The following is a 13,572-nucleotide window of genomic DNA, read 5'->3' as shown; positions in this document are numbered from 1 at the left end:
TTATAGGTGTGTGTGTGAGCAGCTTGAAAATCACTCTTTTTTCGACGGGGAGGCAATGGAGGTCTCGTATATGCTGGGTAATGTGGTCTTGTCATGGGATGCTGAGCAGGAGTCTAGCTGCGACCTTCTGGACAGTCTAAAGTTTGTAGAGTAGAGATTTGTTGATTCCGGCATAGAGGGTGTTCCCATAGTCCAGCCTGCTGATGATGGGTGCATAGGTGACGGTCTTCCTGGATTCGGGGGGTGGGTCCATTTGAAGGTCTTGCTGAGTAAGCGGAGGGTGTTGAAGCATGTGGAAGATGCAGTATTGGCCTATGGGTCTGCCACATGAACCATCTTTATCCACTTTAAATCTACCTAAGAAAGAGGTTGGCCATATTATCCACCCGGCTCCATCAGTCGCACGGTATGTGACATCAAAGAATAGTAGCAACAGTAACCAGGGATGACCCACCAAAGGGTGTGATTTCAAGAACTAAAGTGAAAATATGATAGTTGGGAGCATGATCAACCATAGAACTGAAGAGAACAGAGTATGCATCCAGAGCAGGGAAAATTAAAAACATCACATTCATTTTTGTGTGGGTGTGTGACATTGTGTCCTTCCTAAATAAACAGTGTGGATTCCTTAAAACTACTCCTAGCGTCAAGGACTGCCAAATATGTACGCTGGTCTCCATCATAAGAGTATTATCTCTGATGCAATTGTGTCCATTCATGTATAATTGTGCCATAGCTATAATATTTTCGTCCTTGACTATTTTGGGCACATAAGTAGAGTAATTACATACTTGCTGCCATCACTGACATATTAAGAGCATGACTGATCTGCTTTTAGCCATTCCTGACAGAGTGGCAGCATCTTCTCCCATAATAATGGCCACAACTGATATATGTTGGGCATCCAGCTGTGGCACAGTGGTAGCCCTGGTTTAATGGTGGGCATTATTAGCATAACAGAGGCATTCTTAGTGTTATGGTGAAGAACCATGGCCTATGATTCCAATACCTGGGTATTTGAAGAATAATTTGTCCATGAGAGGCATTTTTACATGGCGGTACTCAAGGAAAAGTAAAAGCTGATGTTTAGGGATTGTATATTCTCTAACAATGAAAACTGATTTGATTTTTAAAAGAATAAATTATGCTTTTTTTTTTTAAAAAGGTTTTTCTTCTGGAAAATTGAGTTTGATTGCTCAAAGCTGAAAGGCATTTTGATAGAAAACTGTGTATTTTCAAAAACTAATATGTGAATGAAGACATAATATTGCAATTCTAAAACACATTTAAAGTTGTTAGCTTAACGATAATACAATTTGAGTTGGAGAGACTTACTGCTGTGGTACTACACTTTGTGGCACACAGCATGTGATGATTTGAATTTTACTTCATTACAAGCATTTAATATTGATAAACGTTTTCCTAGCATTCTGCTGATAACCACCTGAAATGTTTGGGGGGTTACTACTGATAAGTGTGCTTAGGGTTGTCATAGTGTAATGTTAATACATACCATCGGCATTTTACAGTGATAAAATATGCTAGTAGCTCAGCAGGACTTTCCTTCATCAGAATTAGCTCTTACTACAGAAAAGGGTGGAGACCCCTGTTCTAGAGTCTATAGGTTTTGGAAACATTCGCTAATCCTGTTCTAATCGAATATGATCATATACAGCTGGCTGTTGGCCATGAATGAAAAAAGTGATGAGCCTTGTCCAGAATAAATCTACTGTGCCTGGGGACACGTTTGTGTACGTCAGATGCAAGGATTAAGATATGGTACCAAGAGCCTCATGTAGGAGAGACAGAAGTAAGCTACTGGGTAAAAGGTCACCTGTGTAAGACCAATATGTCGTGTGGATGAGACACAATGTATGTAATTAGTATGTACATGATAGAACTAACCTAAAGGACATGACAAGGCACAATAAAGCAGATGGACACTATTTGCCTGCTTTGCATCAAGTGAGTACACTGGGCACACGGTTTGTGCTGAGCTTGGCTAGATAAATGCTAGTACACACTCAGGTGAATACTACTATAAGATACTGTGGAACTACTTGAATTAGGATATTTCTTCGACTCATGTTCAGAGCTGCCTCTAATACGAAACGGTCAATTACCAGTAGGCGTAGTTTTGCAGCTTTTTGGATTTGCATGCTGTACATTATTCTGCTATCTAGTGGTTGGGTCTGGAATTACTTCTAAAAAATGTTTGTAGGCGTGGTCATCAACCATTAAATGTAGACCATTTGGCGGTGTTCCTCCCTTACGATGTCAGACATAAGCCCCTGGAAGCCCCCTTGCGTTGTCACCATTGTCAGATTATTTTTATCCAGCATTCCTGTGTGTGGCTTCCCTTGTGTGGTTATAACTGTCCTGTTCTTCCCTTGCCAGTCTCCACATTCATTTTCTGGCGGAGGGCCACATGTGAATTCAGAAACTCAAATCTGAAGGACTCCTCCTCTTCTGCTGGTTCCAGTGTTACTGGCGGTGGCAAATCGGGATGATCTGGTTGTTCTTCAGCCTCAATCACGACCTCCAATGGGGTTTCCTTTAAGGGTCGAAGAGGGATTCAGTGGCTCACTATCTTACTGAGGAGGACCTCCATCTCGCCATCAAGACGTGTTCTCTTACTCTTGGCTACCATCGCTTCATTTTCAGCATCAACATTGACCGTCGAGGGCGTGTTCATTGGTGTTGAGCTTTCCGTTCCCAGATTGGCTTCTCCCTCCAGTGCTCCTGATTAGCTTTCAGAGTCAAGGGTGGTTCTGAGGGTTTGCCTCCTGCAGTATATATCTTAGATTCGAGGGGCTCTTCGGGCTGTTGTATGGCCTCAGGGTCCTTTGAATTCGAGGAATACTTATTTTATCTGGAGTCCGACCCTTTTGAATTTATCCCTGATCTCCACTGTATCTTGTATTCCTGCTCTTGGTGTTCTTTGACAATGGCTTTTTGGTGCATTCCTTTTCTTGGTGCCCACTGTCTTAATGTCAGTGTCCTGTCGTTCCTCCATTTCGGCATCGTCGTGACTGTAGGTCACCTCTGTACTGGGGGGTATATTTCTGTGTTTCTACCATGGAGTTGTGTTCCCACCTCTGCTTCAGCCTTACTTTAAGAGACTTTGGCTAAAACTCGGCGCAAGCGCAGCACCCTTTCAAAGTGTGGTCTCTGGGCAGGCACAAGTTGCAGATTTACTATAAAACTAACATTTTGGGATTATTCCCCATTTGGCACAGAGTAAATTGATTCATGCCCTGATACTCTAAAGAATGGACTATGGTAAGGTTTTCTTTCCGGCAGCTGACAAGGCCTGCATTCGTGACCTACAGGTTGTGCAGAATTCAGCTGCTATATTTCTTGCCTGGCTTCCAAGACACGCCCCAGCCTCTCCTATCCTTCATGAGCTGCATTGGCTACCAATTGGAAAGAGAGTGCAATGCAAAGCTCTTTGTTTCATGTTTAAAGCCAGGGCTGGACTCGGTCTTAGATATGTACAGGACATGGTCTCTCCCTACCAGCCCTGCCGGAAATGGAGATCAGCGAGTCAGGGCTTTTATTTATTGTGTGCCTAGAATCCGCCCGGCCCGTACCGGGTGACACTCATTTGCATTCTTAGGTCCTATGCTTTGGATTGCCCTACCGCAATTCCTTAGACACTGCAGCTCTCTGTTGCAAACTTCTAAAAACCTGGTTATTCTAATATCTGATTGATTTCAGCAGCAAATGTGCCTATGCCTAGCGCCAGGAAATCCGATGGGTAGCCGTGAACTCTATAAATGAAATTAACATAACATAACTTGGTGGCTATCTTTCGGCGCCAACTTGTGGTGACATCTAGTGCAGAACCTGAACGGAGTATGCTAGCCCATACACCAACTCATAGGCCTGTTCAATCGCACACCAGCTCTCCACTGAAACCACTACAAAAATTCGATGCTGAACGTTTAGATTCCTTAGAAAATCTGACTTTGCATCTACATGTTCTGTATCTCGCTTTAACAAAAACGTCCCAAAAATTCCTCTCTTCAACCTCCATCACCAAATGGAAAGACTCTTATAGAAAATATCAACTTCCTCATAAAATGTTCAGTATCCAAAGATGATATGAACTAATGTAGCCATTCTATAGGTTCAAACTTTCTCTCAACCTCCCTAATGCACCTGAAGTTCCCTACAGTTAGAAAACCTGCTCTAAAAATTATGTTTAGTTTTCCCAAATGTCCACAAAAGGGCAGCTAGTGTCCTCACACTTGCATTCCCCGTTAACTTTCATTGGTATCTCTGCCTTTGTTAAAATACATGTGAAAATGTGTAAAATATCATTCACAATGTGACATTGTGTCACTTTTTGAGTGCAAAGCTTATGATCTAGTTCTGGCATCTTGGATATTGCATGTTTGGGCCCCAAGTATTAGCATGGTAGTTAATAATCTTTTGAAATTAAAAGAAAATAAACCTGGTCTTCTTTGAAAGGAACTGCAAGCATAAAACAAATATGGATTTCAAAATATTTTATGGGAAAATTAGAATGGCACAATTTTTGTCCCTAAAATAATTCTTAGAATTATGTGTCCACTGCACGCCCACTCTCTTGTCTCTGTCACTGAGGGGCTTACCCTCTTGTCAACATCAGCATGTGCTAGTCCTATGCTTGTTAAGTATCTTGTGGTCCCCTGTACTTGCTGTTACATGCCAGATAAGTAGTTCCCTTCATACTTTTCCCCCAAAACCACTAGCACGCTCTGCTCTCCAGCTTACCGGCACTGCGCTTATTGTTCGGTTCGGCGATACTCTCCACGAGGCAGGCGGGGGCGTCCTGAGTGGTGAGCTCCAGGGCCACCTGAACATCAGAGTCCTTTGCAAGTTTATAGACCATGGAGAGAAGGAGCTTCCGAGGTGCAGGCATCTGGAAGGAGAAGAGCCTGGAGAAACCATGAGATGGAGGGCATGGGGGGGGAGGGAAAAACACATGGATTGAGGAAGAGTTGGGAAGAGAAAAGAAAGCAGAGAGAAAGCAGATCCAAAGGAAACAGGATGGAGAAAAATAAGTCAGTACTGCAATGTTTCATTCTGTACTTTCCAATATCTTTCCAAGCTCGGTACTGCCTTTTTTACTAAACAATTTTAGTACTGGCTCTTGTTCTCTCAAAAATGTCCCTAGTACTGCCTTTTGCGTTCACTAAAGGCCTAAGTCCAACCCACTGCCTTAAATCCCACAGCCTTACTCCTCGAACAATGTCTACCCATGGGCCAACTCCTACTGTACTGGATTCAAACCTACTGCCTCCGTACTACTCGGCCTCTCACTTAATGTCTTTTGTGTTGACCCTTAACATTTGATACTGTGGTCTCACTACTGGCCCTGCTACCTAACCCGAAAGAGCTCCAACCTATGACCCTGGTATTACCACTTCCATCAAACCATACAGCCGCATTACTGCCCGCTGCTAATGGCCTCACTTCAGTCCCCACTGCATAAACATTATCTACTGTTATTACACTACATGGCCACAGTATTACTCCCTGTTTTATCACCCAGGGCCTAGGTACTGGCCAAGGCCCTCTCATGCTGCAGCACCAGCATTAGCCCCTATAATCTGAGCTCTTGACCTCAGTACTGACCATGCACTCTAACACCAGTGCTAAAGCACTGAATCAATCCTTCCATTTCATCACAAGGCTTCAGCACTTTCCCTGCAATCCCACCGGTCACCCCATGGCCTCTGTTCCGACACCTGCTGCCACAGTTCTGGCCCTGCCCTCTGATGTAAAACATATGTACTCCCCTCTGCACTCTCACAGCTCTGCCTCTCTTATGACTCCAACCATAGCCCGCCACAACCTCTAAAGTGACACCTGCCCTCTAACTGCAGTTCCTTACTGCTATCCCTGGGATCCCTCAGCTTAAAATGATTATGCCCCTAACCGCACATCTCATAACCTTAGGACTGGCACTTGGCCTTTTGCCTTGACACTTACATGTTGCTCTGCCATATGTACCCGCAGCCAAAGTGCTGACCCTGTCCTCTGGTAAAACAGCCTTAGTTCTGACCCATGTCAGCATACATCGTCACCCTTCTATCGCCAGCGCCTTTGTACAAGCGTATGCCATTACACCCCATACCCCTTATCCTTTCACCACATGCCCCAGAGGTGCGCCACAACAATTGGTACTGTGCATGTTGTGTACTAACCTGACAGAGACACCTGGTGCCTCCCGGGGTATACTGCCCTCCAGACGTAAGGAGCATCCGCCATGCCAAGCATCTTCTTGGCAGCTTTGGGTCCTCAACCAGCCAGGTGCCCCCTTGTCTGATTCCAACTCATGGCCTACAAACAGTGGCTGTGTCTCTTGGGCACTCAGGTTGCACCAATCTGCCACATCCACTTCCTGCAAGACAAATATGACTGTGTACGTAAGCTCTTCACTGGCACACAACAAGAGGACAGACCTGCATAGTAACCACTTGGGGCACACAATTCAAGGCCACAAATCACCGGCAGCATGAGTACAGCCACAAGAGGCCTAGGGGTACTCAAAATCATAACTACTACAGTCACAATAATGCAGAGACTGGTTATATAAGGTAAACTATCATGAAAACCATATAGAAAAACTGTAGTAAGGTTTCACGCCTGCTGCTATCCCATTATCTGGATACCAACCACAGTCATAAAGTATGCAAACTCAGAGTACAGTAACCATGTAAAGACCATATAGGTCTCTCAATGCTGTACTCGAATGATTAATCACATATTCGCTGTTGGCTTCAACGCAAATTTTCTTCTTTATTTGTAAGGATTCAAATGTTTACAGCAGTGGTGGCTGGTACAGTACGGGGGTGGCGGGGCGAGGAGGGAACAATATAATAATTCACTTACCTGATCGCCGCGTCTCTCCCACCTGATCTCTCTCCCGCTCCTCAACCAGGAAGCATTGTGATTAGCTTGAGCGCCGTGGTTCGGTGCTCAGATGGGGAATGGGAGCCTGGGAATATTCTCCACCCAGAGTGTAATGCAGCCTGGGTGGAAAACATGCAAAGTGTGCATGACGGTTTGACCAGGCCAAGACGGCCGGCCAAACCGCCATGCGCAGTTTAGAGTGCAGCAACCACTCCTGCCCAACATCACGGGAGTCAAGCCCTGCCCCGCCCTAGCCTGGTGATACTAAAAATAAAATGATAATAACTTTTGTGAGGCGAAGCTCCTCTGCCTTAGAGGAGGAGCCGCCACTGGTTTACAGCCTATGATAATCATGACAAAAGGCACACAGAATAGCCCCACAGATGGTGTGGGCAATTTGCTGAGGTTCTAGTGGCAGTTTGCAAGATACAGGGCATAAGGAAGAGGCCCTGAAGGTATGCACAGTGGCTGACATAGTAGAAACAAAGGCACTAGGGACAGTCATAGTGTTATAGGAGCTTACGGAGTAGGTACATAGCACAGTCACCAACTGGAACCTACCCTTCCATAGGAGAATCTTCTCTTCCCAAAGCCCAGGCAGAAGGAAGTGGTGAGAGGTAGGGAGCACAAGCTATGGGTTGGGAGATACTGTTCTAGGAGGCCCCAAAATCTGTAAAAAACACAATGGATAAGCAATTTGAGTAGGAACCAACATACACACACCCTGACTTTTCGCAGCTCCCTCTCTTCAATGCCTTATGGCCTCTATTTTATGTGCATGTAGAGCTATCTGTATAGTGCACACCAGCTGGAGAGCAACGAAGGGCTGAACACAGGGTGTGTGCCTAGAATACAATTCAAAATTGTTTACTTGGAGGCAAGTTATGCTGGGGTGGTACTTTTATCTTTTGGGGGAAGTGTAGTGTACTTTGAAAAGTTGAGTCCTCCGTTTCTTTTTAAAATGTAGAAGGGTTGAGCAGTTCTGATGTTAATTCTTATGTTGTTTCAGGTCGTGGGTGCACGGTGGGAGCTGGTGTTATAGTCAGTCTTCTTCAGACCTTAAATGATACATGCTGTAGACTGCAGGATGCTTTTCAGGGGTGCCAATGAGGTGTCGAGGAGGTTGTATTGTAGAACGCTACCTCCATCCAGATGAAAAGGACCAAAGCTTGGATAATTATCCTGAAGTTGGATTTGGGTAGAAAAAGCTAAATATTTTGCTGATAGCAAGCTAACTTGGTTTTCTTGATGATGTTTTCCTTGAAGGAGAAGCCAAAGTAGAGAGCGATTCAAGTGATTTTCCACTGGCTGTTAGCTGGTGGTGAAGCCATATAGAGTCATGAGGTCAGCCAAGCTTGTATCTGAGATAGCTGGTTGTTGTTAAAAATCAGGAGGAATTCGTTCTTGGACAAACTGAGCTTCAGAGAGGCCCATTCTAGATTGACAAGTGACAAGTTTTGAGTGGCTTAATGCTGTGAGCTAGGAAGATTTTAAATGCAGAGGTAAGTGTCTCAAGGTGTTTTACTTAGAAATTGAATAGGATAGTCGAAAGGATGCTTACATACACATTTTGCAGAAGATGGACCATTTCAGGTATCTTGAGGTAGCTGGTGGTTGGTCAGGGAGGAGGTGAACGATTGCAGGGTTGTGTCAGAGCAGGCCATGAATTATACCAGGGTGTAGATCAATGCTTGAGCAAAGATTTTGAAAAAATGCAGAGAGGAGGAGCAGGGGTAGTTTCTGATTAAGAGGACATTGTGGACTACCCAAAGGGTAGTAGTCTTCATGCTACTTGGAGCTAGATTGGTCAATCTATAGAAGGTCATTCTTGTTGATTCAAAGCACGTAATTAAATAGAGACTATTTTCTCAATGTCTTTTCCAATGAAAGGTACATTTGTCAAGAGACAATAGAAGGCAAAATCATGTGGGTTCCAGTGGGCTTTTTTTTAAGAGGTTGGGGTTTTGTCCTGTTTTGAGTTCATCTCAGAGGATTCCTTGGAAGACGGAAGAGTTGACATTATTGAATACTGTGAGTACAGTTCCATGGAAGTACCTCTTCATGGAAGATGCACAATTATTCCATTGTAACTGGCGTTCAGGCAGTCAAGGAGTTCAGTGTGCCAGAGGAGTTTGTCGATTGTTAAATTGCAGGTGCATTCATGTGGGATTGGTGGTATAGCGCGCACTTGGTATTGTTAAAGTGGGTTAAAAAATGTTTTCTTTATTTTATCAGAGAATAAGTGATTGATGATCTTGTACTTGAGTCATTGTGGGACAAGTGGGCCAGAGAGGCGACTGAAGCTTAGCTCAGATGCCTTGATCAGTGCTTTGCTTCTATAAGGGTACTTTGTTGATGGTACTCTTGCTTTGGCTACAAGAGAGACATGCATGTAGAACAAAGTGTCTTGAGTTGAGTGAAGTCATTAGTGGCCTTATTCCGAATCTTCCTATCATCATATGGAACACTTGTTTATTGAGAGCTCTTGGAAAATGATGCTACGGGTTTGTGTTGCATGCGGTGTTTGAGGGTAGTCAAAAAGTTAGTTGTCGGGAAGTATGTTGGCCTTAAGATGTGGGCTGATCAGAGATGGAAGTGTTGGGCTGATACGTTCTTCTGGAAGGGCATCACTGGGGAAGTCCTTGCAGGAGCTATATGTTTTCTTTCCCCTGTCTGGGTGGCCTTCGTGCACTGGAGTGGCGTGAATGATGGAGAAGAGGATGACCAAGTGGTCAGTTCAGTCGTTTCAGGGTCTTACAGCGAATTTATGGTGAGGCTGTCACAATAAGGTTGAGGGTGTGAACTTTACAGTTATTGGGTTCAGAGATGGGCTACTTAATGTCCAGTGTATTGAGGAGTGGGTAAAAGGATTCTTTTGTTGTCAAAGTGCGAGGTAAGATTTTCCCGATCTATCCGGACACACATGGCCCCCACAGGTACCGAACCCGAGACACACTCCTTCATTCAGGCAGTATACAAAATAGGCGCTGGGAGGGAGAGGCACTTAGTCAAATGGCTGCAAAAAAGACTCAGTGCACACCTACACCCCTCCCTAACACCACTTCGCACAAACTGGGAAATGGACTTCAATCGAGCCCTAATGATCAGGAACGGTGCATTTTAGCAGCATACCAAACCATGATATCCCATAACTCCAGATTCAAATTAATTACATTTTCATTAATGCACAGGGCCTATTTGACACCACAAACATTACACAAAATATTCTCCACAGTACCACCCGCTGCCGAAGGTGTCATGCCGACTAGGCAGATTTACTACACATGATCTGGGCCCTCCTATATCCAAACGACAAATCACTAGACGCTGAAAGTCTCCTCATGCCCCAATATGGGCCAGTTGGTGGGAGGAGGTCATACATTGGGGCATGCCAGAGGAGGTACACGCATTGCGAAGAGAAGAATACCGTGGTCTGCGGAAGCGCCCAAACGCCCTGACATGGGATGCCTTTCTAGAAACATTCAAGGCCCAGGCAGATGAGGGCCAGAGGACTGCAGGAGAATTCACTTTATTGCCATACTGAGTAGCACCATGACATTCCCATTACAGACTCTATATAGCATACCTTAAGTAGCACCAACAGACGTCCACACCTTCCATGTCGCCCTTGTTTTTGACTACTGTCTCCCCATCACCCCCCCCCCCCCTCCAAGACCTTTCCCCGGAACTACTTCTTCAGTGATACTCACATACCGCATCGCACATGGCAGAAGACCAGTTGGGGTTAGGGTGGGGGGAAATGTATTGTTGCAGAATTCATAACTGTACTGATTTGATAGTACGGACTTATTGGTTCCTTGCTTATCTCCTGAGAAATGCATTAACCTTTTGTAGAATGTTGGTAATACCTAATTTAATGTGATTAAGTCCGAAATACCATACCGAGATGTGGTGCATTACTATGAATGTCTTAATGCATACCAAGGAATTAATTAATGCATGACAAACCCCAATTAAGTTTGTTTTAAAAATAAAAGTGCTAGGTAAGATGCGTGTGATGAAAGGGAGCAGAGGTGATGAGGTCTGAGATGTCTCCGGTAAAGTACTTGTTGGACCTAAGGGGTCTGAAGATCAGACTGAAGGCAGCTATTTACGATACTGAGAGGGGGGCGTGGAAGGTGTGGGGATCGAATGACTCAATGGAGGTGCTTTATTTGGCAGGCAGGCCACATGTGCTTTTGCCGATTTCTCATCCTATCTTGGTGTGTGTTCAGCGTGACAAATCCGCTAGCCAGAGGGGGTGGAGTTCATCAAGGGTGTATGAGAAAACAACACTGAGAGGTTTCTGTGATGGAGTACGTCCAGGTTGTTTGGTGTAATGAAGTCTGAGATGTCACAGGCATGGAGCCCTGAGGAATGTGCACTGATGAGAATGAGGTGAGCAGTGTGTTGTGTTGGTGGAGTCTGTATATTGATGAGTTGTATGTAGATGAGGTTGTGAGTTTTTGCTATGCAAATGCAATATGGTTGTGTGCTTGTTGGCCCTTAATTGGCTGCCTTTAACTTCCTCCACGGCTCCATCCATTCATCTTACACTCATAAGCGTGCTCCTTTATGTAGTCTCTTCAGCTATTTCTCCAAAGTGCACCCAGGCATGTTCTCATCAATCCATTCTCTTTGGTTCACTCTACTCAGCATGTACACGTGACCCACTTTTTAAGTCTCACTAATGCAGATTAACTCTCTTCAGCTAGTCCTTGTTTATTTATTAATTAATGTATTAACATTGTTTCTATTGGCGATATTTCACCGGATGGTATTAGAGCGCTCCACGTGTAACATTAACTGTACAAATGATAAGCTTGCAAAAACTCTGAATCACCACCTCCAGCTTTTGCTCTATGGCCCTTTTGTTCAACATCTTCCTCTTGGCCTCCTTTCGGCCTGGCTGACATTTCTTCACTTCCTCTAATTTCTAAACTCCTACTTCTGCTTTCTTTCACAGGCTTCTTCTTCCCCTTAGGGTGTTTTGTACGGCTTACCACCTCTGACCAGCTCACTACCCTGCTCGCTTTAACTATTTCCCATTAAACTAATATTTTCATCTGACTCTCCCTAGTGTTTCTCTTCAGCTCATCGTAATACCCCCTCCCCTTGCCCTGCTCTTTGCAAGCTGCTCTTCCGGTTCCTTTGGTGCATCATCGTCCGGTCACTCTCTCGGATACGATTTCCTCATGTCACTCTCATACCTCTGTTCTGCTTTCTCTTGGGTTGACTGTTCTCATCGCCCATTTTCTGCTCATTCATTGAGGCCTCTGCTCTTCAGTTCACACTCTCTGGCTCGCTCATTTCAGTTTAAGTAAAGTGATCCACTCTGTTCAGCTTAGTCTGCTGGACCTTCTGCATACAGATGACTCTCCCAGAACTGCTCGCTTCCCTGCTTAAAATGGCCAGAACTCTCCAGCTTGCTCTCTTGCTCTCCCTGATCAGGCAGTTGTTTCTGCCCTACTTCCTTCGGATCTGTATCACACCCTACAAATTGCCTACAATCCTTATCATTGAGACATGCTCCCTTCAGCCCGTCATCTCCCCGTCTCTTTTGTTCTCTCTCCCTGGTTCCCTTCTTTTCAGGTAATTCTTCCTGTCCTGTTCCAGTCATTCAACATACTCGGAATCACATTCAGGCGATCACTATTCAACTCACTCTCATTGGCCTAGGCTAGTCAGTTTCTCCCCTTATATGCTTTTTCCAGGAAATCAGAAGTAGACCCCCTCCCCCAAAACTAAAAATGGCTACAGATCACATTCCCAGGCTTGCTCAGTTTGGCCTGTTCTCTAAAACCTCAGCCAAATATTTTTCACAGATTATCTTCAGCTCCACACCATGCTCTCCTGAGTTAACTGTATGATACACTCATATTATGCCCCTCTCCCACACCTACTTTTTAGTTTACTTTCTTCATCTTGATATTCCCCTGAATACCGATCTTCAGCTTACCTCACTTTCAATCACTTACATTTGATTTACTTACCTTACCTTTTTCCTTTCCCCCTACTCATCCAACCAGACGTTTTTCTTCGACATGCTCCTCCTGGCCCATACAGCCCCTGCCCACTCCCTTATCCCCTCCACCCACCTCACCGCCATGGTACTGGTGCTCACTTGTTCTGATTCTGCAAGAAGTTCTCTTTTCCCAGACATTCATATACCCAGGCTGGAGCAAACATGGCCACTGACATGTTGTACTTCCTGATCAGCTGCAGAGCCTACAGAGACAAAAGGAGAGGGGTTAGCGGTCGCTCATTGATGAGAAAAGTGTCGGACTTGAGTGACAACAGTTGCACATCCAAAGGTTGCTGAGGGAGGGCAGGGTGCCACAGCAGACACACAAATACCTCGGCTCATGCTGCAAAAAATAAATGTTAACTGTACTGATTACCATTTGATTTCCTCTACCAGTAAATATATTGCTTTAGGTCTATTTCGATGACCAAGTGAAATATTTCTATCTGATATGATGCCTCCACCAAAGACTTTCATTTCTAAATAAACTATAATCAATGTTTTCATAAGAAACATGGGAAGCATTGTATCTACCTGCCTTGTGTTTGGATTCGGAGTTCTACAGTACTATCATGTCATGGTTTGGGCTTGTGGCTTTGTTAACCAGGGCATAATAACTGACTTTTTATTGCCAACTCTTT

At 44.6% G+C, this 13,572-nt stretch overlaps 1 protein-coding gene across 3 annotated transcripts in view; it reads right to left on the bottom strand.

Moving 5' to 3' along the window:
* The window catches only part of ENGASE (endo-beta-N-acetylglucosaminidase), a 225,859-nt gene that overhangs the window by 64,337 nt on the left and 147,950 nt on the right, over nucleotides 1–13,572 (bottom strand). For all 3 annotated transcript variants that reach the window (XM_078653981.1, XM_078653980.1, XM_078653982.1), the window contains exons 8-11: nucleotides 13,031–13,134; nucleotides 7,468–7,576; nucleotides 6,198–6,394; nucleotides 4,762–4,925 (exon numbers count right to left, since the gene is read on the bottom strand). In XM_078653981.1, coding sequence (XP_078510107.1) covers nucleotides 4,762–4,925; nucleotides 6,198–6,394; nucleotides 7,468–7,576; nucleotides 13,031–13,134 — 574 coding nt within the window. The remainder of the gene's footprint in view (nucleotides 1–4,761; nucleotides 4,926–6,197; nucleotides 6,395–7,467; nucleotides 7,577–13,030; nucleotides 13,135–13,572) is intronic.

The sequence above is a fragment of the Lissotriton helveticus genome, chromosome 7, assembly GCF_964261635.1.
Source record: "Lissotriton helveticus chromosome 7, aLisHel1.1, whole genome shotgun sequence".
Taxonomy (NCBI): Eukaryota; Metazoa; Chordata; class Amphibia; order Caudata; family Salamandridae; genus Lissotriton; species Lissotriton helveticus.
This window is presented reverse-complemented; position numbering and strand designations above follow the sequence as displayed.